The sequence below is a fragment of the Podarcis filfolensis genome (assembly GCF_964270895.1).
Source record: "Podarcis filfolensis genome assembly, chromosome: 2".
Classification (NCBI taxonomy): domain Eukaryota; kingdom Metazoa; phylum Chordata; class Lepidosauria; order Squamata; family Lacertidae; genus Podarcis; species Podarcis filfolensis.
The window spans coordinates 111,846,321-111,874,004 of NC_139605.1; the positions used below are offsets into that span (position 1 = coordinate 111,846,321).

The 27,684-nt window shown below is 47.4% G+C and overlaps 1 protein-coding gene across 3 annotated transcripts in view; it reads right to left on the bottom strand.

Moving 5' to 3' along the window:
* Positions 1–27,083, bottom strand: part of NR4A1 (nuclear receptor subfamily 4 group A member 1) — a 41,094-nt gene extending 14,011 nt beyond the window's left edge. The window contains exon 1 of one of the 3 annotated variants that reach the window (XM_083599271.1): positions 26,932–27,083. In XM_083599271.1, coding sequence (XP_083455397.1) covers positions 26,932–26,956 — 25 coding nt within the window. In that variant the 5' untranslated portion in view covers positions 26,957–27,083. Of the gene's footprint in view, positions 1–9,032; positions 9,282–22,319; positions 22,520–26,931 lie in introns of those variants that run through there. The other 2 variants (XM_083599272.1, XM_083599273.1) reach the window with 2 other exon arrangements.
* Positions 27,084–27,684: the final 601 nt, after the last annotated feature.

The following is a 27,684-nucleotide window of genomic DNA, read 5'->3' on the forward strand; positions in this document are numbered from 1 at the left end:
GCTCTTTTGCAACATCTAGTCTCTGACACCCCTGGCTAACAGCAAGAACAAGGTCTGTAGATCTAGATGGTTATGGGGCATTGTGCATGGCGATGGTCATTTTTGTTGAAAAGGCACCATTATTTTTAAAGGATTTATTTCCTAGCCGTCTGATCCGATATCCAACAGGTGCATGATCAGTGGGTGGAAAGACACAATAGGAAAGACCCTCCTGTTGTCTGCATCATGACTGTTGTGCGTGGGCGATGTTTATTGTTCCTTGCCTAATAGGAGGCATGCAGCTGGGTGAGCTCATTTCCACTCTTATTCTTCCACCTCGCACAAATTTGCTGAGAACCTGCTGTGGGCACAAGCCTTAGGCAACAGTTTCCTTGGTAATGCGGAGAATGCAACCGACAGCACAACTGGGCAACCAACCAACACAAGGTCCTTTTAACTTTGAAGCTGAGACGATGATCCTGGCTTGTGCCAACAGAGGATGAGCTTCAAAGGCAAGGAGGAAAGCAAAAATCACATTGCCCCACCTCCAGCAAAACCACCCCCAAACAGCCAGCTTATATAGGACCCACGAGGCATGCCTAGCAGCATGTAGGAGCAAACACATGCTCCTTCAGGGAATGGGTATGCTTGTTCACACTATTTACTTCCTTGAGGAGGGCCATGTGGACTGCCTGAAGCTGGCTCACCAGTGCAGGCATTTGGATGGGGATCATAGAATTGTAGAGTAGGAAGGGACCCTGGGGTCATCTAGTCCAACCCCCTGCGATGCAGGAATCTCAACTAAATCATACATGACAGGTGACCATCCAACCTCTGCTTAAAAGCCTCCAAGGAAGGAGAACCCACAACCTCCTGAGGGAGAACGTTCCACAGATGGATGAGTGAGGAGACAGAGCGAGAGGGGATGAAATATACTGTATTTTTCGCTCTATAAGACGCACCAGACCACAAGACGCACCTAGTTTTTGGAGGAGGAAAGCAAGAAAAAAATATTCTGAATCTCAGAAGCCAGAACAGCAAGAGGGATCGCCTGCGCAGCGAAAGCAGCAATCCCTCTTGCTGTTCTGGCTTCTGGGATAGCTGTGCAGCCTGCATTCGCTCCATAAGACGCACACACATTTCCCCTTACTTTTTAGGAGGGAAAAAGTGAGTCTTATAGAGCAAAAAAATACGGTAAATAAATAGGAGGAGGAATGGGGAAACAGATGCCTTCCCATTTGGGCGTCACTCCTGCTGGTTGAGGACAAAATGGAGATGCCAAAAGGCATTTGTGCAAGGAGCCATGTTCTGGAAGTGAAGGGACAGCATAGGAGCCTGGGGAGAAGTTTTAAGGACTTTTTAGCCCAAACGCAAAATGTAGTTATCCAGATGGGTTTGAACCAGGGCTGGGGAAACTGTGGCCCTACAGATCTTGCTGGAGCACAACTCCCATAATCCAGGAATTACTGGGCCAGGGCTGGTGGGAGAGTCTAACAACACTGGGAGGGACACAGAGCCCACAGCTTTGGTTTTAAACAGGCAAGACCACCAAGGTACTGAGGCTGGACTCAAGTCCTTGACTGATGCTGTTTAGAGATTCCGCAATGCGTGGGACTTCCCAAGTCCACCTCCAGACCTTCAGCTTTTGCTTTCGTCTTAATCTTCCCCAAATTTGGATCTCTCAATATTCCCACAATCCAAAGTGTGGAACGTAACAACAGTGTGGACTTAAGTGCCCTCGGATATTAGGCCGTTTCCTTCCTATCAAGAAAAGAGCTGGGCTTGGAAACAATAACCCATAGTCAGACATCACTAACAGTAAGTAGTTCACGTGCATTTTTCTTTTCGCTTCCTACCCCCTTAAAGATGGACAGCACACCTACAAAACTGAGAGGGAAATGCTGTTGTTTTGCAAAACTTACTTATTTCGTAAGATTTACGGCTGGCTGATTCTAGGAGGGGGAAAGCTTGAGAGACATTATTGCTCCATGCATCTCTCATGCACGTAATGAAGAGGAAGATTGTAAAAAGAAAAGAAAAAAAGGATTATCTGTTGAGTCACACCTTTGCCTGATCACTGCTCACATTGACCTTAAAAAAGTGCTTCTTCTGAAGGGCTGTTCTTATCCCTTGAGGCTCAGCTGGGCAGCAGTTTAAGCTGGCACAAACTGGCACAAACAAGATACAATAAATCAGGGTGCCTTTATCCCCAAGAGGCACCCTCATGCTGAAAGTACGCTCTGTGGGGGTTGAACAGCAAATGTCCCCCCGCCCTGTGGAAGAGGAGACGTAACAGGAGTTTTTGGCCCAGGCGAAAACCAAGACAGTAAGCAAGTTGCGGCAAGTTGATAATGTCATTCATATCGCAGACCTTTAAAGGTTAGATTCTGTTTGGTGAAGGAGCTTCTGCTTTAATGGGCAGTAAAGGATCACGGAATGCAGAGATACGCAGAGTTCCAAGGACAAGGTTAAGGAGCTCTTCTTGGTGGGAAACAAACTCCTCTTTGGTTGCAGTGGTACTGGGACAACTGCGGCTACGGACCGGTCAGAACCACAATCCCTCTGTTAAGCTGCTGTTCGTTCAGCTGGCCTCTGGAAAAGAAGGTTCTCCCACTGAACTGAACCAGGATGCCCTCCCTCCTTGCCCAGTTTAGAAAGAGTGCCAGGTAGCACGCGCCACATCCCTGTGGCAGAGCAGAGAACCATGTGGGCAGAGGAAGCCGATGGAATGGCAGGTGCTTCGGCTGTAGTGAGAACAGGTCACAAATAAGGGTCCGTTTCAGTTACCTGAATGGGCACCCAAATGTCGACCTTCGCAACACAATTCCTTCCAGGGCAGGAAGTGGCAGAAGCAGCCCCCAGGGTTTCTAACAGTTTGCCACTCCAGTGGCATCTGCAAGGGAGTTGCCGTCACCAGTGTTAGAAATTCAGATCTATAAACTAGGCTCTCTTAATCCAAGATTACAGCCACCAAAGCAGAATGTCTAGTTGCCATCTTGGGGCAAGACAGCTCTAAAGTCTTATTTTTCAAACGATGGACTGACCATGATGGATTGTCAGCTAAACATCTGGCTAGATCAGAAGACAACCTTGAGATAGCTGAAGAACTTTTGAGAACGTAAAGAAGGAAAGTCACTTGATCCAGGGACAGCCCACATATATATTGGCCTATTCCGACCTCTTTTTCTGAATGGTGACACAGACCATTCATAATATAAGAATATTCTCCGTAACCGTGAGCAAGGCAGTGGGGTGGGGTAACTGAAGACAAGCCACAGCGTTTAACTACAACTTTGTTCACTACTCCAGCTCAGGCTGCATAGAAAAAGCATTTCAGCTCCTGAAATTCATTCCGATTGTGCAGATAAAATATAACTGATAGAAATCTACAGGATGTGGTATTAGTGTGTAAAAACAGTCAAGATCCAGTGGTCCCCAGGCACGAACCTCCAGATGATGGAAATGTCAGGCATCTTCCTGGCACCCAGGCATCTTCAATTGGTTGCAAGTGGCCGTTAGCCAGGTGCAAAATGCGCCTGGCTAATTTCGAACACTGATCAGGGCCAAAGGTTCCATTTGCCCAACGAGTGGGTGGGCTAGCCCCAATCGATTGCTTTCTAAAGAAGAACCTTCTCTGCTTGATACCAGTGTGCTGCCACACTCCCAGCTTCCTTGCTGCCACATAGGCTCGTTATTCTGCTGTCCTAAAAATAGAACCCTGGTACTTAATTGTTAAAGCTTGTTAGGATTTACAGTGCTCTAACACAGCAACAGATGCTACCCTGGGCTCTTCCTTGTGACATAGTATTTATTAGCTCTCTTCCCCCCCAGAGGAAAGCCTGACGTCTGCAAATGCAAGAGGGCCATCTCCCTTGGTAGTACAAATCGAGATAGTTCCATTACACTCGCTGGAGATCAAATCTCAGGGATTGCGGCTGGGATGGCAGAGCACAAGATGATAGCCAATATCATTGGGGCTTCTCAAACAAGGGGGCCTCTTAGCAAAAGGAGGAACAGGGAAAGAAGGCTGCAAGGTGAGAGCATCAGTCGAATGGTGTGACAGATAACGCTAACTTTCTATTGATATTTCTGTCTATAGACTGAAGGAGTCCCATGGAGGAGGGATAGGCAATGTGGTCCCCTACTAATGTTGCTGGACTCCAATTCCCATCATGCCTGGCCCTTGCCTATGCTGGCTGCTGGCTGGGGCTGATGTTGCTGGTGTCTAACATCACCAAGGAGTTAGTACACCTTGGCTACCCCAGGTCCAGAGGTTGATCTACTCAGGTGAGACAAGCAGCCGTCACAGGTCCAGGAAAAGGGAACGCATCATTGACAATGCTCTGAAAACACACTAAATTTGGACAATTCAGGGGTCAGGAAATACTCCCTGCAACTCCTGCCCTGCCCCATAGACTCTAAAGGAATCTCACAGCTCTACACTTGCCTTCTGTAGAGATTCCATACATTTGCTTACTATCTTCTCTGTATGAAGAGCTTTCGAAATGTAGCACAGGAGATTTTCTGGATGCAAACAGAGCTGCTAGCTTGTGCAATGGGTTTTGTCCCCTTTATTCGCTCTAGCAGCCCTTCCAACCAGCCACCATAGCCGTACCTTCCAACAGTGTTGGTGTATAAATACTGAGCAGGTGACATGCTCAATGCTAGTGTACGGTTTTTGCTCAAGGCAGAAAATCAGGCTAGCAAGGGCTTTCCTGGCCAGGTGGCATGCAAAACATGCCGGCAATACCACACCCACACCCCTTTATGACTGTTACCAGCAAGACACGGGTTTTAACAGCGACAACTATTCTCACAACCTTGTTTATGTCAGGGCAGATTGCTCTCCTGCTGCCGAGACGTAGGGCTGTATTCAGCTAAGTTACACTCAGAGCAGACCTATTTAAATGAATGTGCATGGCTGCATTAGGTTCAATAATTTCTAGGGTTCTACTTTTATGTTTCTACGGAGCGGTTTGGATACACCAGCAGAGGTTCTGCAACTCTTTCCCAGAGTAGGATTTCACCTTGCTCTTTGGGATGCTGCAGAAAGACACCTTTTGTGTTCATGCAAACTCCGGACCCAAACTCTTCCCCCAAAGTCTCAGGGACCAGCCAACTGAACTATGGGAAAACTGGCCATTTGTGTGTTGCACTAAGGGGCTTGCAGCATCCAATGGGGGCTCTGTAAGTTGCACAGTTGCCTCCAACAGAAGCTCCAAATGCCAGGAGCTCGCTTTGCCTGTGTGCAACGGCACCCTGTGTACTGCTTCTCGCACACAGCCCTCCGCAGCTGTCCAGAACAGTTAATGGGTGCAGTCTTTCCATAACAACGCATTCACCTCTCCAGCTCAGCCAGCCCTTTCCACAGCCTTGTTGTTTTCCCAAACACAAATAGCTTCTGTGGCACATCACAAACAAGCAACAGAGGCATGGCCACCTCTTGTACGTTCGTGGGCTTGTTTGCTTTTTTATTTTATTTTGCAGACGGACATATCTTGGTACAAGTTGGCCTCTCTTGCATTTCACAGCTTGGGCATTCAGGTGCCGTGCCTCCACATTCCTTGTTTCAGAGAAAGACAGACACCAGGAAGTAAAAACTACCTTGAAGCACATCTGGATAAATCTCATTAGTTTGGAGTTATTCCAGAGTTAGCCTGAGGATTAATGCTTGTGTGTGTGTGTGTGCGCGCGCACGTGTACACAAATCTACATTGGTGTAGTTGTTCTGGGTTAGACAGATCATCGCTCAAGCCCAGCAAACTTTCCCCAACAGTGGTCAGAAAATCTGAATGCTCACAGCATTGGCTATGCTGGCTAGTGTATGGAGGGGGCCAAAGATTTCATACCCCTAGTTTAGAGAAATCAACTGGGCACTAACAATATGACCTACTAGCTCCTTGCTTAAAATACTCCCTGCGTTTACAGACCAGACTGCTCAAGAGCACCCCCTGCCGGAAAGCCAAAACAGTAAGGATAGATCGCTGTCTCTGCACATGATTACGTTTGGTGCAAATTAACCATGGAAAGGTTCCTAACTTTGGAACCGAAAACAGTAGCTGCTGATGCTCATGCCTGTTTTAAAGCTAAGATGGCTTACAGATATCAAGGGGGCTTGGAACAACAAGTGCAATTTTACTGTTGGTTTGGAACATATGGGTGAGGTTATCGTCCCACTCTAGGGAAGAAACCCCCACTGTTTATTGGCCAAGACGTTCCAGGGATAACTGCTGGAAATCATTGCTTGTGCTCAAGCCCACCTGAAGGAGGTGGGTCTAGGTTGATTCCATCCCAGATGTACAACTATCGAGTGGTATTATAGATGGTGGCCACACACTCCCCTCCCCATGCCTTTAACACCTATGCAGAAGGCAGAAATCAAACAGGTGAAGCTTCATACAGTTACATGGATGGCATGATGAGGAAAGCTACGCCTGAAAGACTTCTGAACAAGTCGACATGGCAATCAACTCTGTACTCCATGCTGTCAACAAGACACAAACACACACATAAGCTTCCAATAATTAGAAACCAGACACAAAGTTATTGAACTGTCAACATCAGATTTCAATAAGCCCAGATCAGCCATCTGGGATTTTTCGTAGTTCTGATTGTCAGACAATTTACCCCTTGCTTTAGCCTGCCAACAGCAATTTCTCCTAATGGAGGGTATCTGGATGTGATGTAATGAAAGTAGCAGGTCCCTTTTGTAATTGGGGCTGCATGCATCTTTACCACTGAATCCAAAGGGACTTCTTTTTTCTTTTTTTAGTAAACCACATTCTTTGTTATTCTAATTCCAGTAAAACAAAACAGACCAAGTAGATATCTTCGGGATGGCATCCTCGCTATTGAACACCACTTCCAGAGGATGAGCTCATATTAAACTATGATGAAATCCCCCATTTTATAATTGCAGCTGATAGACTCAACTGATTCACGCACCTAGGTTTTTCACGTTTTCACCATCTTACGTGCAGAAAGTTGATGTGGCCCGGAAAAGAAGGTGCCCGTGATGAATTTGGAACTGTGACAAAAAACGAAACCCGCTGTGATCTGGCTCCTCAGCCTTTGAAGTCTAGCGCACCAACTTAGAAACAGGAGGAGACCCTGGTAGCTGTGAAAAAAACGGTGCCAGGTGCTTGAATTTGATGCTGCACCTGTTGCTCAAAACATGCCAGGAACTGCAAGCCCCTGAGAAGCCACATGAAAGAGGCCATGGCGGAGGTGCCCTCCCTGATTTACGCTCCACACCACCTGCGCTGACAGCAAGCTGCTTTGCAAATCAAAACTTACTATTATTGAAAGAAGAGTATCTCTTTTTGAGAAGGAGGGGGAAGAAATTAGACAGATAAGAGAGTGCTTCAAAATCTTCCCTCTGCACGCTTTGCATGCAAACAGGTCCCCCCACCCCACCCTTTTGCATCTTGAAGAGGGATTTCTGCGTTCAGGAAACAAGGACAGGACCAGCCATTGGCTTTACAAAAAAAATTCTCCAACCCGATTAGGATCAAATGTCGCCGGGGACACTCTGCAAAGGCTTTACCTCACGCAGACAAGAATCTGGCACAAAGAGCTCTTCCTTGGTGGCCTCAGAATAAGGAAATAAACTTGAAGTCATGGAGAAACCTGTACGGGTGGGGTGGGGGGGGCGAAGGCAGGGCACATTCAGCCTGATAAAGGAAACTTCTTCCTCACTGGAGAGCTGCAGGTGTCTAACAAATCAGTGGCAACCTCAGCAAAGATGGAACTCCTTATTTATTTCCCCCTCTCCAAAATACGGAGTATTACAAAAACCAAACCATGTTACCAGCCTTGCAAGGGAACAGTCTTCATTATTCAGAGCCCACTGAAGCTGGCTGCACATTGTATTTTTGGCTATCAAACGTCCACCAGGTTGCCTTCCAGGAATGCAAACTCGTTTTCCTTCCAAATCAGACGCCATTAAACTTTTGCCCCAAAAGACACACACCCCCGTCAGATTACACGGCTGTCACAATCGAGGTTTAAATATACATATATAAAGCAAAACCCACCGCTTAAAACTCACCAGCACACACCTGCCAAAACTCCCACAAGCTCAGGTTACTGCAACTTCATCCTTTAAAATGCAAATGTGGGCTTCCTGAACACTTGAAACAAGTGCATCATTATAGTTTCCTTAGCCCAAACCCAGTCCACCCCCCCAACCCTGCAAATCCAATCCCCTTGCACTTTTCCAGTACAAAAAAGCCAACATCTCCTTCAATACATACCACGGGGGGGGGGGAGGGGATGCCCCAATACATCATTTCACACCTTCCTCATTGGTTCATATATATTTTTGCAGTTTGATTGAAATTCAGAAATAATTCTCCTGTGTTTATTTCATTTCAATATTTGCTTGCATCACTTTTATCCCACTCTGAGTCAATTATGCCTAGGAGCCATATGCGGGACAGCTTTCAGAAGCTGCCAACGTAACGTCAGGTTTAATGTTTGCTCTATGAAAATGAGCAGCCCTGCAGATCCTGGTAACGCACTGACTCCACCTTAGAGCAACTTTTCGAAGGCTGCAAGCCTAGACACACCTACTTAGGAGCCAATCATGAGAAACTCCGTGGGGCTTAAATCTAAGGACCGAGTTCTGTTCACCCCCTAAGATGCACCAAGATAAACGAATTAGATCTGCAAGGGTCCGCTGCACCTCAAATCCTGGATTTAGAATGCATACATTAAGCAGTGTCTATACCTAGCCTTCCCATTTTGCAGAAAAAACTTTCCGGAGTAGAAGCTTCCCCAGCCCAAAAGATATAACCGCCCCCGCCCCGATCTCTTGCACTGCCAACTTTTCACCGTGCAAGAGCACCCCGGGCACAAAGCAACGCGCTGCAATCCGTGCACTACGAAGTTATTTTTCCGCCTTCCAAAACAAAACGCACCCCGCATCTCTCCGCACCGCTCCCCATGCAACCCCCCCTACATCTGCCAAAAAGTCTACCCTCGGGCGCGCATCTTAAGCACTTTCCGGGAGAGGAAAAAAAAAAAGCAGAGTTTTAAGAAAATCCACGTACCCAAGTCAGCTCAGAGATCGTTTCGCTGCAGTTCCTTCCACTTTTGGGTTTTCTTTTCGAAATGGGTTCTTTTTGGTGGTGGGGGAGCCTTCCCCCCTCCAAAAAAATAAAAATAAAAAAGTCAAGCTTGCATCGAGGGCTTGGCGGCAGCGATTGCCTTCCTCCTGGTCCGCGGCAGCCCAGAGATGCGCGCGAGAGAGAGATCTGCACGCCGTCTAGACGCCGAGTAAGCCACTGGGGCTCACCAGCCCGTGGCCAGGAGATTCTCTTAAGCTCTCTGTGACGCACAGGCGGAGGGGTGGGCAGGGAAGGAGGGGGGATCCTCTGACGCACGCGCCGGGCTGCAGGCTTCACCATACAAGGCAAAAAGGGGCGGAATGTTCCGGCGCCCGCGGAGCGAGGGGAGGGGTTGGAATGTCTGCGCGGGTGACGCACGCGGGGTTCCATTGACGCACGCCTTGGAATTGTTTGATCTAAAAATAGAACGAGCTGCCCCCGGCTAAAAATAGAGCCCTTTCCCTAAGCCGGGGAGACGAGAGAAAGTGTCATAGGAAAAACCAAAAGGGGGAACGGGAGGATCCAGGGAACGGAAATGAAGGGGCGACGGCAAAATAATAATAATAATAATTAAAAAAGACCGGGCGATGCAAGAGGCGAGCGCGGTCTTGCAAGGCGAGCTCCTAGCAGCGCTCGGAACCGCGGCTTAGGCAGCTCTCGCAGCGCTGCAGACACGCCGGCAACCCCCCAGCCGGGCGGGGGTTGCAGACCTCCCTCCTTCCGTCCCTCCCTGCCCGCCACGAGGTTCTCAGGACAACCCCAAACTCCGCTCGCGTCTGTGCTTCCAGGGCCCTCCCCTCCTATAGTCGCCCGAAGCAGCGGCTCCTCCCCTTTCCTGGGAGCAGGGGCCGGCGGAACGCCCCGAGACTTGATTTAGAAGATGCCCACCGAGAGGGAGCGGAACGGTGCCAAGCGGCACGCGGGGGGCGGGCAATGCTCTCTGCTCAGATCGTTGCAAAAGCCACGACGCCACCACCATGAATACAAAGAGCTGCTGCCCCCCTCTCAGGAGTATTTGGGGATAATGCGAGCTTTACAAACATGCAACATTTTGAGCGTTGTTTTGTTTGCAAGCGTCGTCGCCTCCGTCTTCAATAACAGCGCACAGTGAATTTAGACGAGACCCTCCCCACCTCCACTTTCTTGGCCTGGAGATGGGAAAACATAATTTCTGCACCCCCTACTGCTGTGAAAGGCACAGGGACATGAGCCACTACAGAGAAATAAACAAAAATTGCAATCCTATGATGAGAGTCAATTTCAGTGAGGGCATGACTTTCGCTTTTCTAACCCCACTTAACCAAGGCTGGGATGTTTTCCAGGTTTTTGCCTTCTTGCAATGCAATTATTTGGCCCCTGCGGCATGGTTTTAAAAGACACATGACTGAGCTGAAGCTAAGCAGGTGTGGCTACTGTATTGATGAGAGATGGCCTGGGAACCTAAGGCCTTAAGTCCCTGTCTTTGGGCGGGGTGGGGGTTAGTTTGGTTATAAAATTAAACAATTACATAAGTAGAATTTTTAAAATATTTTTCCCCCATGCTTTGAAAATGCACTACCACTAAGCCTACAACCCGATTGAAGAAATGTTAAAAATCAAGAGTTTCAATTCATTTAACCAAGAATAATATTCATATCTGTCAATAAAACAACTTTTCTAAAAAATATTATGCACCCATATCAACTATATACTGTGTTTTTAGATGATGCACACATCCTTTGTAGTACGTGTCCTTACTTCTCTCCCATACAACCCAATTAGGGGCAGGATATTTGTTAATTATTCACAAATGTTCACTACTACTGGCAGAACTAAGAAGTTAGAAACAATAAATAAAAAAAAAAAACCAAGAAAACAATACTCTGCACATTTGTAACTCTGGTGCTGGAAAAAAAAAGCTGCAGCGAATCTGAAGCTTGAAGCTCACTAGATCTCCAAAGTGGATAATAAATTAGGCTAGGGAAATGAGTGTAAAGATGAGGGCAGAGTCCTGCCAGCTTGCATCAAACATTTGCCCTTTATCACCATCTCTAGTTGGCTGGCTCTGTTCTGGGAAAGAGCCTGGTGGAAACCCCTCCCTCCCCCCCCCCCCGCCCTGTGCATGTTTTGCTCAATCAAACAAGGGAAACTAGAGACAAGGGTGACTCAGGAGTCCAGAAAACTAGGTCAAGCTTTCTGCACGTGCCCCAGTGCACCTGTTGCTGGCTGGGTGGCTTTCCTTGCATGCCCCAACCATAAATAATTTTTAAAGAAGTACAGTGGTACCTCGGGTTACATACGCTTCAGGTTACAGACTCCGCTGACCCAGAAATGGTACCTCGGGTTAAGAACTTTGCTTCAGGATGAGAACAGAAATCGCGCGGCAGCAGTGGGAGGCCCCATTAGCTAAAGTGGTGCTTCAGGTTAAGAACAGTTTCAGGTTAAGAACGGACCTCCGGAACGAATTAAGTACTTAACCCGAGGTACCACTGTATTTCTCAAAGCCTGGAACTCTGCCACAAACAAGGTGCTGGCAGTCATCCCTGCCTCCACAACCTCAGAGAAGCTTCTTTCCCTTTTCCTTCCCAGCCAGCTTTCTAAGCCCACTTCCAAATCCTGATTTTGCTCTCTGCAATTTTGTTTACAAGACCTTAACAGCCCGCCAGTCCCCCCCCCCCCTAGCTTTTAAGGCAAGTTCTGGTAAAACTCTGGAAAAATGGAACTCTGGAACCACTCCCTCCTGTATTTTTTTAGAAACAGGGGGCGTGGAAATAAAAAAAACTGGGGGGGGGCACACAGCCCCTCCTAATTCCCCTCCCCCACCTTCACATCTCCACAAGCTAAACTTAACGCAATAAAACCTAAATCTATTCTATATGAACATCAGTAATATCAGATAAAAAGCAACAACGAACAATCTTGCTCTGAGGGGGAGGGAGAAGATGCGGTAACAGCTTTTGTTAAATAAAGATGTTGTCTGTTCCGGTCTAAAAAAAATTGGGGTAAAAAAAAATCAATGTTTATTTTTATGCAAGAACCGTACGGAAACTGCTTTGGGAGGTCTGCCTGAAAAGTGCAAAACAAATAAATATTCAAAAACCTTAGCCTCCACCATCACATCCTCCTCAAATCAAAAGAGTCAAAGTACCCATTAGGTGCTACTGCCAGTCCTAAATTGTCCACAAAAATTTCCAGGCTATAGTTCAGGTAAGATAACCTGGGAGACAAGTCATTGGAGCAAGCATGCCTTTAATCTACACTTTCTCTTTTCTTTACTTTTCATAGTTTGCATAGCCTGTTCTATTGGGGTGTGATAACCAAGAGTCATAAGAGAAAGCCAACAAACATGTGTGAAGACTTTTCAGGGTTTGGCTCTAGTGGGATTAACGGATTTCATTCAGGTTCATTCACTGAGTCCTGGATTTTGGAATGAACAGGCAGCACAAGAAATCAGAGGGTACTACAATTAACTCTGACTAGCTGAAAAGCATATTATCATCAGTGCAGGATCTTGCGGTCCTTTGCCAGTAAGAGACAAATATTTGGGCTGATTTGCCTCTATGGCTCCCCACTGCTTGTTTTAAGTCCCAAATGAGGGTTCTCAATCTATACCCACTTTCTTTGACCTACTACAGCTGTGCTAATGCTCCATAATGATGATGATGATGACAATAATTTTATTATACCCTACCCATCTGACTGGGTTGCCCCAGCCACTCTGGGCAGCTTCCAACATATATAAAAACATAAAACATTATTATTATTATTATTATTATTATTATTATTATTATTATTATTATTAAAAACTTCCCTAAACAGGGCTGCCTCCAGACGTCTTCTAAAGATGGTAGAGTTACTTATCTCCTTGAGGGTTGGATAACTCCATAACCTCCAACATTTATCTGGTGAAAATAGGGGCACCCTAAGGAAAAGCGGGACATTCCAGGATGAAATCAGGAACCGGGGCAGCTTCTGTAAATCCGGGACTGTCCCTTGAAAATAGGGACACTTGGAAGGTCTGCCACTTTAGCTAATAATCATGACCAACTTGCGTTCATTAACTTCAATGGGTCTGCTCCGAGTAGGCCTTCACTGAATACAACCTCTCTGCTTTGTCAGAATGCAGAAGCTGCTGTGGACTAGATTCCTGGGCTTAAATTTACTTGTTGTTGTTTAGTCGTTTAGTCGTGTCTGACTCTTCGTGACCCCCTGGACCAGAGCACGCCAGGCACTCCTGCCTTCCACTGCCTCCCGCAGTTTGGTGAAACTCATGCTGGTAGCTTCGAGAACACTGTCCAACCATCTCGTCCTCTGTCGTCCCCTTCTCCTTGTGCCCTCCATCTTTCCCAGCATCAGGGTCTTTTCCAGGGAGTCTTCTCTACTCATGAGGTGGCCAAAGTATTGGAGCCTCAGCTTCAGGATCTGTCCTTCCAGTGAGCACTCAGGGCTGATTTCCTTAAGAATGGAGAGATTTGATCTTCTTGCAGTCCATGGGGCTCTCAAGAGTCTCCTCCAATACCATAATTCAAAAGCATCTATTCTTCGGCAATCAGCCTTCTTTGTGGTCCAGCTCTCACTTCCATATTTACTTCCAAATTTACTTGAGAATAGTACAAGTTCAGGAAAGGTTAAGTGAGTAGCCCAGGCAGTGGCGTAGCGTGGGGGGTGCAGGGGGGGCCGGCCGCACCGGGTGCAACATCTGGGGGTTAGGGTTGGGGGGCGCAAATCCACGGGTTAGGGGGCGCAAATTACTTGCCTTGCCCCGGGTGCTGGCAACCCACGCTACACCACTGAGCACAGGGCATGTCAGTATCTCTGCTGCAGGGCTCTTGCGAAGCTAAAATGATATTCTGAGTTGCTTATTCACAAGGAAATGAAGACGGGTGGGGAGAAAGATCACTTCACAGTGTGCCAGGCATTATTTGGTAAAGCTGCAGTGGCTATACAGAACCTCCATGTTTACAGCAAGTTAGGCTGCTGAACAACAGCTGCTGGGGAGTAGAAGCGGGCAAGGTCTGTTGCGTACAGGCCTCATTTAGTGAACTTCCCAAAAGGCATGCAACTATCGGCCACTGTAGAATGCAAGAGCCCAGGGCTAGATGGAGCTGTGATCCAATTCGCCAGAGCTGCTCTTATGTTAACCCGCAGCACCAAGATCAGCACCAAGGGCACCTGCCGCCAAAAAAACTGAAAAACATCTTCTTGTATGTGACAACGGCTTCGAGAGTTTTAATAGCACAAGGATGGAAGACTGAAGAAACCCCAACTAAAGAATCATGGCAAGAAAAATTGATGGACTATGCAGAACTGGCAAAACTGACATATAAGCTACGGGACAAGGATAACTGTGACTTTAAGAATGAATGGGAACCCTTTACAAAGTATGTGAAGACGCAACAAAGCGAACTGGACTCCTTGGCTGGCTTTGAATAAACATTCACAAACTTTTTATTGATAATAATCAGCTAAATAGTTTGAGGATCTATACAACTATACAACATCTATACAATATATATATAACATGCAGAAAACAGCATTTTTAGAGAAATCAAAGACTGGAACTGAGGGAAGTCGGGGGGTGGGTGGGTTCTGTGGGGGGGGGGGGAGAAAAATGGGGGGGGGAATAAGGATGATATATTTCTGGATAATATGTTTTGTTTCAAGTTTGAATAAAAGTTATTAAAAACAAAAACAAAAAAAACTAGCAATTCAATAAAATATGGCCTTTCCCCTCCTAGAAGCCAATCCCTCCTTTTCTTTTTTCTTTTAAAGGTCACATAATAATACTGCATGGCAAGGACTACTTTGAGGGCAAATTAGTTGAAAGGGATGCGGGTGGCGCTGTGGTCTAAACCACAGAACCTAGGACTTGCCAATCAGAAGGTCAGCGGTTTGAATCCCAGCGACGGGGTGAGCTCCCGTTGCTCAGTCCCCGCTCCTGCCAACCTAGCAGTTCGAAAGCACGTCAAAGTGCAAGTAGATAAATAGGTACTGCTCCGGCGGGAAGGTAAACGGTGTTTCCGTGCGTTGCTCTGGTTCGCGGCTTAGTCATGCTGGCCACATGACCCGGAAGCTGTCTGCGGACAAACGCCGGCTCCCTCGGCCTATAGAGCGAGATGAGCGCCGCAACCCCAGAGTCGTCCGCGACTGGACCTAATAGTCAGGGTTTCCTTTACTTTTACAGGCCCCTACTCATATAGCCAATGCAAAGGCTGTCGTGCTAACATCATCATCATTATTATTAAAATTTGTACATCACCCTATACCCGCAGGTCTCAGGGCAGTTCACAAGATAAAATAACAATATAAAAACATAAATAGTAAAAGTAAAAACAACCCAATAATCCCCTCCCCAACACATTTTCAAAGGGCATCGGTTGTCCATCAGCCCAAGGCCTGGTTAAAGAGGAACGTTTTTGTCTGGCACCTAGAGGTGTATAATGAAGGTGGCAGCCAAACCTCCCTGGGGAGAGCATTCCACAAACGGGGAGCCACTGCAGATAAGGCCCCGTTCTTGTGTTGCCACCCTCAGGACCCCTGCTGAACTCAGCCTGGCATACTGTTGAGTAAACATGCATATAAGATCAGGCTGTGTGTATGTGTTTATAAAGCTTTGCCTTAAAGATCCTTGCCCCAGCGGTCAAACCCCAAAGGCCCCAGCCACTTTGCCGGGAGTTTAGTGTCACAAAAACAAAGTCAGCCGAGGGCGGAAGGAGTTTTTCCTCTGCCTGGTCTACTCCCCGCCCCCCCCCCCGCTCCCCATTTTCCAACTTGGCGATACATCAGGGGCTGCAACTTCCAAGTGGAATTTTGTAGGCCAAGCATAAAAGACGCCGATAACTCGGCAGCCGGAAAGATTGATGTATTTTCCTATTGTTAAAAATATTTTTAGCCTCGGCAGCCTCTGGGTTTGCTTAAAGGCCTCACGCCTGTTAAGACCGACTGCGTAACAAGATGCGTTTTTCTTGCATGTTTGAGCTGAAGACTTGGCCGGAATCCCAGAGCAGCTGCTGAGGAGAGGAATGTCATTGTCAATTGGTTGGTTACCCCAGCACTCTCGAATGCTGGGTTTTTTTGCGGGGTGGGGGGGGGGGACAAACCCTAAAATTTCAGGAATTAAAACCAACGGTGCCTTGTTGGTTTGTTTTAAAAATGTTGGGTTGGTAAATAGAGGGATACTACTAAAATCCAAGTCACAGAATCCTGGGACTACTGGAAATCAGAAGATGACCTAGCTCAGGGATGCGAACCTGACATCCCCCAGCTGTGGCTGGTACCAACTCTCATTGACCTCGGCCAGGGATGACCGAGTCCAGCAACATCTGGAATACCATGACTTCTCCATCTCTGATCTAGCCAATCCTCTGTCCTCAGAGGGGATCAATTTCTCTGTATCAGGTTCCCCATAGAACACTGTGATTTCAATATTTTTTGGGGGGAAGAATCATGAATCCAGGACTGGACTCTGAGCATAAAAAGAGCTTAGTCCCCCGCCCCAAACTCTTCTTAGATCAGTCACTGATTTCCTCAGCCTAGCTTCCCTCAAAGGTTTTTCGCAAGTATAAAAAATAGAATAACCTCCTCTATGGCATCTTGAGCTCTTTGGGAGAATGAGAGAATCCTGATGTGACCAATGAATTTGGAAATGATTGAGAAGGAATTTTTAAAAATAAAACATTAACTTTCTGTAAAAAATTCTACATATACACTCCAATAAATCATTTTTTTTATTTTTTTCGACTTCCCATCTTGTTTTCCATGAATCCCCCCCCCCCGTTTTCTATCTCTTATGTCCTAACAATATTACAGTAAGTCCTAATTCTTTCTTTGCTCGTGTTTTCAAATCCTGCCCGCAAATTCATCAAACTGTAACATTTCTTTAAATAGTCCGAAATCATTCTGTTGCTTTCAGCTGGCCAGTAAAAATGTACGGTAGTTGACGGCTACTCTAGAAGAAGAGCAGAAAATGAGAGGAGCACCCCCAAAAAGGCAAAAACCAGACTGCTAGGCAGGAGACCTCAGAGTTTAAAAAGCTATTTGAAAGGCATGTATATGTAGACGACAACCAGTCCTCACATTAATTCAATGGAAAGTTCCACTCTGAAACAATTTAAGGGCACTTCGAAGTGGTTTGAGGTCTGCAGCCGTACTGAAGTCTCAGAGCAGGGCAAGCCCTTCTCTTGAAAGCATGGAAATGTGGCTTGCCACTGGGGGTGGAGACCAGGGGGAAACCTACTCAGATCTCTCTGTGCTTCTAGTAAAGCCTTTGTGCCTCTCCTACACTCAAAATAATCTCTAAAACCATCAAGCAAGGAACCTGCTATGTACGCATGGAAAACGCCGCACACTGGGTTTCCACTCTTGAACAAACGCGTTAAAACAGTAATTATGTAATTCGAAATTCAGAAGGCAGATTGGTGTTTATCATCCGATCTGGTCTAGAAGTCAGAATCATCTAGGTAGAAAGCCTGAATTAATCAAGTACGTTTGGCATATATAAAGCAATGTTGCAGGGCGGAACAAACTGATTTTCAGGATTCCAGACACCCCATTCCCGTTCTCTGCCACTACCCATCCAGTTTTCAGCTTTCCCCAGCAGTCAATCAGTATTCCATGTGATTGGTTCTTTGTGGTTGCTCTGAGCTTTTTAAAGATTCCCCCACCCTCCCAAATATTTCTTGTACTTTTGCAAATCTTTTGCGTTTCCCGAAAGCCTGCTGGTACCTTACGCAGGTGTCGGTTACATAAGGATCAGCACTCTGAGAATGGATATCACTATTGAAGAGGACAAAATTCTGTTTATATCACTATTAATATATATAAAGAAACACCATCCCTGGCTCAATAATTTAAAAAGACACTGGAGAGAAGGAGGGAGAAGTCTTTGTATTCACGACCCCCCCCCTACAAGATCAGTGCACAACTTGATCACTGCTGGATACTAAGTCAAAGATCAGGAACTCTTAGCCCTACAGATCTTGCTAGATTAAAGGCAAGGTAAAGGGACCCCTGACCATTAGGTCCAGTCGTGACCAACTCTGGGGTTGCGGCGCTCATCTTGCTTTATTGGCCGAGGGAGCTTCCGGGTCATGTGGCCAGCATGACTAAGCCACTTCTGGCGAACCAGACCAACACACGGAAACGCCGTTTACCTTCCCGCCAGAGCGGTACCTATTTATCTACTTGCACTTTGACGTGCTTTCGAACTGCTAGGTGGGCAGGAGCAGGGACCAAGCAACGGGAGCTCACCCCGTCGCAGGGATTCGAATCGCCGACCTTCTGATCGGCAAGTCCTAGGCTCTGTGGTTTAACCCACAGCGCCACCTGCGTCTTGCTGGATTACAACGCCCATAATCTCTCGTACCAATTGATTTTAAAAATAGTTCAGTTCCAAACTCATGCTAATAACAGGGGAGGGGGAAAAACCAACCCAAACTCTTGTTGTTATGGTTCTAGTGCAACAAAACAAGACTTTTTATTTATTTTTTACCCATCAGACAAGCAGCCAGCCCTACATCCGCTGCCAAGTTGGACCCTGCTTTAACACCCAGCAACACCATGTACCGCCAGCTGCATCTAAGTTATCCCATAGAGAAGATAGATTAACTACACAAACTGTTCCGGCACAGTCTGGTTCTAAAGAAAAGATGGCTTGCGAGCCTGGTACTCGGGGTATGTTCCCAAGGCAACCCTTGCGTTTCAGAGTGTTCCCAACTTACGCGTCAGACTTCAGAGCTTGGAACTGGGTGCCAGGAAGAGTAGCAAGCCGCTTGCTGAGTTATTAAAAGTGTTTCCGTACCAGATGTCTTTTCTCGGAGGCGTCTCAGTGTTCTTCCACCAATCTCTCACTTACACACCCCCTTTAGAGACTTCGGAGTACCATTGTCCAAAAGGAGGCGGGGAGGGGAAAACGATGTGGCAGTCGCAGGGCCTTTTCGCAGTGGCCCCCAAATCCTTGTATGAACTTCCATACGAAGAATACAGAGAGGCATCAAACCGTGCGACAACATTATAGAAAACTTCATAAATGTTTCCCCTTGTGAGGCAGGATTTGGGTCGATTAATAAGTCTGCCAAATGGATCTTTTACAATATGGACTTTGTTACTGGTTGCTTATGTCCTCATCTGGCAAATATTTTTTTTTTGCAGAGGATCACTGTGAATGGGTAGTCAAAGGCTGGGTGAATTCTCATTACCACCACCACTGTCTCGCCTGTTTCCCTCTCTGCCATTGATGGGCTGTGCTACTCATTCCACACACCCCCCCCCCCACTGAGACACAGCAGATGAAGAAACAGTCAGAAGGAAGTCAGATCCAAGAACCTTTGGTGCTGCCACAAAGGACTCTGGGCATTGCCACCCTTCGTGCAAGACAGCCAGGCAGCATTCAAAATCTGCCAGCTGCCCACACTCCGAGATGGAGATGCGCTGTGCAATTCCTGGATTCTAACGCACAAAAGCTACTCTGTCCCCAGGCAGAACAAGGTCCCTGGCATTCTGTTCTGCCCAGTGGCATCTCATTTTACAGAAACCCCGACTAGGCGCGATCCGATATTGCGCATTGTGCTTTGGGACTGAAGAGAACAGCTGGAAAGTGGGAGATTGTGCCCCCTCCCCGCAGCCCAGGTGCAAACCGGATTAACAAAAGGTACAAAGTCCTCCTAGCCTGCTAACTGAGTGTTCTAGACAAGAATGTTGCAAGAGGCTCTGAGTTCCTGGCTGGTGTTGCAGGATATTCGAGAGGGTACAGAAACTTCTAAGGAGAGAAACATTACCAGGTTTGTAGGTGGTGCCTCTCTCTGATGAAGACCTCAAAGCTGGGTAACTAAACAAGCTGAGGCCCTAGGCCAGCGGTTCTCAACCTGTGGGTCCCCAGATGTTGTTGGACTACAACTCCCATCATCCCTGAGCTCCGGCCTTGCTAGCTAGGGGTGATGGGAGTTGTAGTTCAACAACTTCTGGGGACCCACAGGTTGAGAAAGGCTGACGTAGGCCTTTTACCTCCTCAAGACAGGCGTAGCAGGCAGATACAAAGTCCTGTGTGCAAGGAGTGTCACAGGAACACCGCAAGGACTCGGGACAGCCAGGGTCGGAACGCCATTCAGCAACAAAGCAGATTTCACAATCTCGGGCCAATCATGGACTTTCAGCTTGGTCTAATTTGCAAAGCTGGTTTTTAGGATGCAACAAGTACAGTGGTACCTCAGGTTACATACGCTTCAGGTTACAGACTCCGCTAACCCAGAAATAGTGCTTCAGGTTAAGAACTTTGCTTCAGGATGAGAACAGAAATCGTGCTCTGGCGGCGCGGCGGCAGTAGGAGGCCCCATTAGCTAAAGTGGTGCTTCAGGTTAAGAATAGTTTCAGGTTAAGTATGGACCTCCGGAACGAATTAAGTACTTAACCTGAGGTACCACTGTACATCCTTCATTTGCCACCCCAAGGCCCTTGGAAGAAAATTGGGATACAAATACGATAAATAAATTAATGCCAGCAAGTTAAGTAAAATAGCTGGATCCTAGATTTTAGGTTCATGTTATCTGAGGAGGAATTTATCTGTATCCTGGTTTCTTACAGGTGGCACCCAGCGCTTCTCCCTTCTAGGTTAGTACACATTTGTGACGTGCTTAGTTTCAGCAATTGTGCTTTATCTAACGTTCTCTCTCTGATCAGTCACTGGGCCTGTATATCTGTTAGATTCAATCCAGGCCAGTGAATCTTGAATCGCCCAGCCCACCGCTTCAACAGATTCATGACAAAACTCTGGTAAAGTCTCTCCAGGAAGCAAAATTATTTTGACGTTGGCGGTTCTGTGCTCACGGGGAAACTTTGTGGCGGAGTCAGAACTGAAGTCAGTATGTAAAGCCCATCATTGAAGGAGAGGAGCCTCTTAAACCTGTCTGGGGAGAAGCAGGAGATAGTTCTCTCCGCTTCTACAGAAGGAAAAACTAAAGAAGAGAGGCCTTCTCCAAAGAATCCTGACCGCAAATGACTTCTTTATTGTTCAGGAAGTTCCCTTCCCTTAGGCAATGTACACCTGCGGCACATGTATCCAGGGAGTCCTGCCGTAAGCATTTTGATTGGCAGAAAGTAAATTCATCTTTCCTGGCACAGGAACACAGGTTGAGGACAAAGTGTACGAACATGTCAAACTGGGTTTTGGAGAGAACTTCCAAGAAAAGCAACACCGTTAAGAGGAAGAGTCCGGATTTGCAATAAAGGCCGTCTTGTGTTTAGGAAACCATACATCCTTCGCCGTAATTGTACCCATCCCCTCTCACATAATCAGGGCGGCTAAACTGTTGATCTTTCCTATTTGCTCAGGTCTGGTTGAAGGGTGGGTGGGGGGAATAGTCTCATAGTCTAATGTTGATATCTGGATTGCTGGTGGACTCCAACTCCAATCAGCCCTGGCCAGATGGTCAGGGATAATGGGAACTGTAGTCCAACAACATTTGGAGAGCTGCAAGTTCTTCACCCCTCCTTTAAGCGGGTGGCGCTGTGGGTTAAACCACAGAGCCTAGGACTTGCCGATCAGAAGGTCAGCGGTTCGAATCCCCGCGATGGGGTGAGCTCCCGTTGCTCGGTCCCAGCTCCTGCCAACCTAGCAGTTCAAAAGCACATCAAAATGCAAGTAGATAAATAGGTACCGCTCTGGCAGGAAGGTAAACGGTGTTTCCGTGTGCTGCTCTGGTTCGCCAGAAGCGGCTTAGTCATGCTGGCCACATGACCCGGAAGCTGTACGCTGGCTCGCTCGGCCAGTAAAGCGAGATGAGCGCCGCAACCCCAGAGTCGGCCACGACTGGACCTAATGGTCAGGGGTCCCTTTATCTCAGATCAGGGCAACCACCACCAATGACCCAAACTAACATCCTTGCTCCTTGGGCATCCCTTGGCAGAGTGGAGAATGGGCCCTTTAATACCGCTGCGCTGGATAAAAAAACCAGTTAGCATAATTATTTATTCCAGGGTAAATAGTTCTCCTGCACACTCCCTGCAGCTCATTTTAATTGGCTGAACTGTTTAAGGCAGTTTCTATTTGCAAAAAACACCCGTGACTCACAACCAAGCAAAAAAGTAAAAATGGAGCTTGATAAAATCGTGGATGGAACCATCAGCTCCTTTCCAGGCAAAAACTCAGCCCTTCTATCTAAAGAGCATCAGTCTTATTACACTCAGAAGGCTTGTAGCCACAATTAGTTCCTGGGTTCCCTCCGGCAAAAGGAATTCTTGCTTCGAAGTGTGACTCACCCGTAACAGAAAGTTCCATAGGTTAGGTTATTTGCTGTCTGAAAGGAGTGTTGCCTTTGATCGCACGGGAGCCGGACTGGTGTTCCTTGCTGTCGTCCCTCGCTCTCTCCCTCTTTCATCTGAAGCAAAGCTGCAGGTGTAGCGAACACCTTGGCCAAGAGGAGCCATCTGGCAGGCGGCCAGCGGTGGCGGTGGAGGGCAGCAGCCCACAGCTGGTTTCAATCATCAGGGGCCGGGCCGGGAACTGCTTAGTGGGGTTTGGCAGGCAGAGCGCTGAATGCACGCATGTTTGTGTTTCAGAGGAAGCCAAGCCCACAGCGGCGTCAGAGAAAGCGTAAGGGCTGTCCCACCCACCGCTGGACGTCAGCAGCTGGACAGGCAGCGGCTCGCGTCAGCAGGTCTTGGAAGAACACGCCAAGAGCCATATATAGGCCATGTGGGGAATCCCTTCTAAACCAGGAATCTTTCCCTTCCCCTCCCTAGTTGACCTCCTAAAAACGTCACTTTCTAGCCAAAGCTGGGGGAAAGCATTTGGGAGTCCCAGAATGGCTGGCTGGTGCCGGAATAAAAAAAACACACACAGCAACCCTGATGCAATTGAGCAGGCTGGTGACTGTTTTAGCACAGTTATGAAAGAGCTTGTTTCGCCAGGACTGAAGGCCAGACGTTGCAGCGTTTTCAGCGTCCATCAAAAGTGCTGCTGGTCTCAAACTGACCAAACTCAAATCACATTAAAAGCCTGAATTCCAAGTACATACATGCACAATTAAGGCACACTCCCAGACCCTGATTTGATCCCAGAATATCCCACTTTTCCTTAGGACATCACTATTTTCACCAGAGGGCATGGAATTATGCAACCCCCAAGACAAGGAACTATACAACCTTTAGAAGACATCTGGAGGCAGCTCTGTACAGGGAAGTTTGTTTAATGTTTTATTATGCTTTTATGTATGTTAGAAGAGGCCCAGAGTGGCTGGGGCAACCCAGTAGATGGGTGGGGTATAAATAATAAAATCACTATTATCATCATCGTTATTATTCTTATGGAAGAGGTCATCCCTATTTTCATGGGAGAAATGTTGAACATCATCAACAATGGGAGGTGATCTGAAACAATGCTACTTGAGTCAGTTACCCAGAGGTGCCAAATTAATCACGAGGCCCAAATTCCTACTTGGAGTTGTGCAAGCGGAATTGCCATGCGCACAATGTCTCCCTTTCTTGAACAGAGCAGGGAGGCCGCTCTGCCGTATGCCAACACCTTTCATTGCTATCTGCACCGAAACACCAAATGTAGGGCTGCCATACCTCTGGAATTTCCTGGACATATATGGGAAAAGCTCAACAACTTTGCCCAAAAAAGATCTCAACAACTTTTGCACCCGGATTTTCACTTTTTGAAATATGGCAACCCTAACCAAATGAAAAGACAATGCTCCATCGCAACCCAGGAGGAGGTCAGGTACTACCAGACATTCAAGATGCAGGGCAGGGGACCTCCTAAGTACCGTATTTTTTGCTCTATAAGACTCACTTTTTCCCTCCTAAAAAGTAAGGGGAAATGTGTGTGCGTCTTATGGAGTGAATGCAGGCTGCGCAGCTATCCCAGAAGCCAGAACAGCAAGAGGGCTCGCTGCTTTCATTGCGCAGTGATCCCTCTTGTTGTTCTGGCTTCTGAGATTCAGAATATTTTTTTTCTTGTTTTCCTCTTCCAAAAACTAGGTGCAACTTATGGTCTGGTGCGTCTTATAGAGCGAAAAATACGGTAACTGAAGTTCCATTTTCATGACCTGCGGGCAAGGATCAAACACCAATTGGACTACAACCCCCATCATCCCCAACCATGGGCCATCCCGGCTGGAGCTGATGGGAACTGGAGTTTAGCAACATCGCTAAGCCCACAGATCTGCTATCGCTGGCCTACCAAAAGGCAGCATGCAACAGAAAGAGCCAGCCACAGAGTGGGCACTGGGGCAGCCAGATCAAGGTATTTTACACAAGTCCAATATTAAATTGCAAGCCTTTAAATCAGCAAAAGCTATTTTGAAATTCGCTGCTTGTAAAGGTGGAAATCTGGTTAACCCAGCTCTATCTGTGTATAAAGCAAAAACAACGGCCCAGATTTTATATGGTGCAGAGGTTTGGGGTACCTCAAAGGTCTCTGGTTCGGAACCCCCACAGAATTATTTTTTAAGAGTCCTTTTAGGTTTACCCAAAGACGTGCAATCTGCCATGGTCAGGTTGGAAACTCGCATGTTGAGCATAGAGAGCCAAACAGATCAAAGAATCCTCTGCTATTGGTTTAGAATTCAACAGATGGACAACACTAGGCTACCAAAAAAACGCCTGATTGAGCTCTCGAATGGATTACCCCTTAAAAACTGGGTACATCACGGTGCCCAACTGATGGGCAAATATGACTGAGATCACAAGTCACCCAAAGGGGTGTGTGCCCATCTGACATCCAGGAAAGAGTTCCCTGCGGTGCAGTCGCAAAGGAGAAGCACATCACTAACAACACTTGCTCTGAGCCAAGTCACTATCCTATCCAGACAAAAGGCGTACTCTCTAGGCCTTTGTCAGTGCTTCAGCGAGTTTCAAAAGGTGAGAGGCCTGCGAGAGAGGAAAAGAAAGAGAAAGGGAGAAACACACAGAGACACACACAGAGAGAGGAATCTCATAACTTTCTGAAGCCCATATCTAGGGCAGTATGTACGTGCACCAAGTGGAAAGAGGCAGTATTTAGGTTATTTATTTCTTAAACTTATGCCCCACCTTGGCATCCAAGGCAGCTAGAAGTTAACCAGTTAACAAAGTGAGTTCAGACAGCATTTCCACAGGAAGGAGCTACACTAAACACGAAATGCCCACTGCCCAACACACACACACGACCGTGCTCATACAATTTCTGGCTTAACTTCGCATCAGCAAGTACTAGGGGCTTGGTTTGTTTTTTAATAACTAAATTTATTCTATGAGAAAAACCACACTTCATGCTTAGCCAGTGTGATTACAGATACGCAAACACATACAGTCCATCTTAATTCTCAAGGAAATCTATATGACGGAGGGAAAAAATATAGCACGAAATGGTTTATCCTGCTGGGGACAACCACATTTTTTAAAAAATATTTTTTTTTGAAGCATTGTCAAGGCTTTGTTAGGCTGTCCATGTAGCAATCAGCACTGAGGCTCTAGCAAGAGGAAGAAGCAACAGAAAAAAATACTTCATTTGCCAGCCAAGCAAATATTTCTCCCCCCCCCCCCACTGCAACATATACAGTGATGTTCAAAGGCTTCAATCCTAAACATGAATGCTTTGGCATATATGCTACTGAACTCAGTGGGACCTACCTTCAAGTAAACATACTGAAGATTATAGTGTTAGGTTCGTTCCTATGCATATGTATTTGAGAGTGACCACTCCTCTGTGAAGCAGCACGTTCGCCAATACAAAATCTTTAGTAGCCCAGGAAATTTCCATTATGCAAACAAAATTAGCATCTTCATTTCACTCCAAACACAAGTCTAGACACCCACACTACTATCCAGTGGAATGCAGAGTATGCAGGCCACTCCGACATATGTGCCCAGCTCCAGAAGAGGGGTTGTGTTTTGTTATGCCAAGGTGGGATACAGAGTGCCAAACTGCATGAAGATCTACAATGACTGAAAACATCTCAATTTGCAATTCAGCTCACTTACTGGAATGGGGGGGATCCCCGCCTTAATTGGAACAATCTTGTAGAAAAGCAAGACCAGAACTAGCCTGGCCTTTGCCAACTCCAAGGAGAAAGAAAAATGATACAGAAGTCATCAGCTGGTCAGAACCCTTCTAATAGCCCATATATTGTTATTCAAGTGAGAATGGTTGGGCTCATAGCTGTCAACTTCTCCCTTTTCTTGCGAGGAATTCTATTCGGAATAAGGGAATTTCCCTTAAGAAAAGGGAAACGTTGACAGCTATGGTTGGGCTGCCCTACAATAATACCTGCTCACTGTAGGAAAGAATGGCAGCTTTATGCAGGAGATCTCTCAGTAGAACCCGGAGATATTAAAAACTATGATCAACTAAACCACTCCTTATGTAGGTTTTCTAAAACGCCATTGCAGGTACCTAGGAGTAAACCCCACAGAAAACAGTGGGATTTACTTCTATGTAGCCAGGCATTGCTTTGCCTTCCCAGCAGGGCTGCCACCCATAGGTGTAGCCAGGATTTATGTTGCGGGGGGGGGGCAGGATTTATGTTAGGGGAGCCGAACCAAGCTACCTGCGAGGCAATTGCTCAGTTAGTTAAGTATTTTATGTATCTACTTGATTTAGGGGAGGGGCAGCTGTCGTCCCCCCGCCTCCCTAGATACGCCCATGGTGCCAACTTGAACAAAATACTGAGTGGGGGGCAGGTGAGCTCTGCCCCACATAATCGATCACAAGGGACTATTTTAATGTCAATGCCCATCAACTTTTTGGGGAGGTGGCCCCCTCAAATATTTTATTGCGGGGAGGGCGCAAGGGATCTCCTTCCCTAGGAGTTGGTTCCTATGCTTCCGAGAGAGAAAGGAAAATCGATCTTCCCCACCACCGACGCGCCTCTTCCCCACATCTCACCTGGCTGTCGCTGGCGGTCCTCCATTGGCACCCCTGCTTCCCCCGCTCTCCGCGCTCTTCCCCAGGCGGGCAGTCCGGTGTTGGGATCTGGGCCGCGGCCTCCGGAGCCATGCCGAGCCCCCAGCGCGCCCCCCACCCACGCGATGGGTCCCTGACCCCCTTCTTCTCCGCCGCCGCCGCCTCCCGCCCCCTGCGCGCTCGCCCCGGCTGCTCGCCCTCCATCCGTGCGCCGCTTGACTTTCTGCAAACCCCGCCTCCCCGCCCCGGCTTGGAAGGAGCCTCCGTGACGTCAAGGCCGGGCTCCGTTGACGTCGTCGGAATCCCAGCCATCAATGGGGCTAAAAATAGACGCCTCCGAACCCAAAATACTACACGCCCAAGGACGCGCGAGGCTCCCCCGCACTGCGCGCCGGAGCAATGCGCGGCGTTGCCACGGAGCCGGGTGGGGCTGGCTGGGGCTGCCGGGGGAGGGGAGCAGCGCCGCGGCCTTTGCCCCCAGTGGGAAAAGAGGGGCAGGGAGCGCAGCCTTGCAACGCCGCCGGCCCGCCTGGTTGATAGGAATTTTATGGCCTTAGATACAGTGGTACCTCGGGTTACATACGCTTCAGGTTACAGACTCCACTAACCCAGAAATAGTGCTTCAGGTTAAGAATTTTGCTTCAGAATCAGAACAGAAATTGCGCAGCTGCGGCGCGGCAGCAGCGGGAGGCCCCATTAGCTAAAGTTAAGGTTAAGCACAGTTTCAGGTTAAGT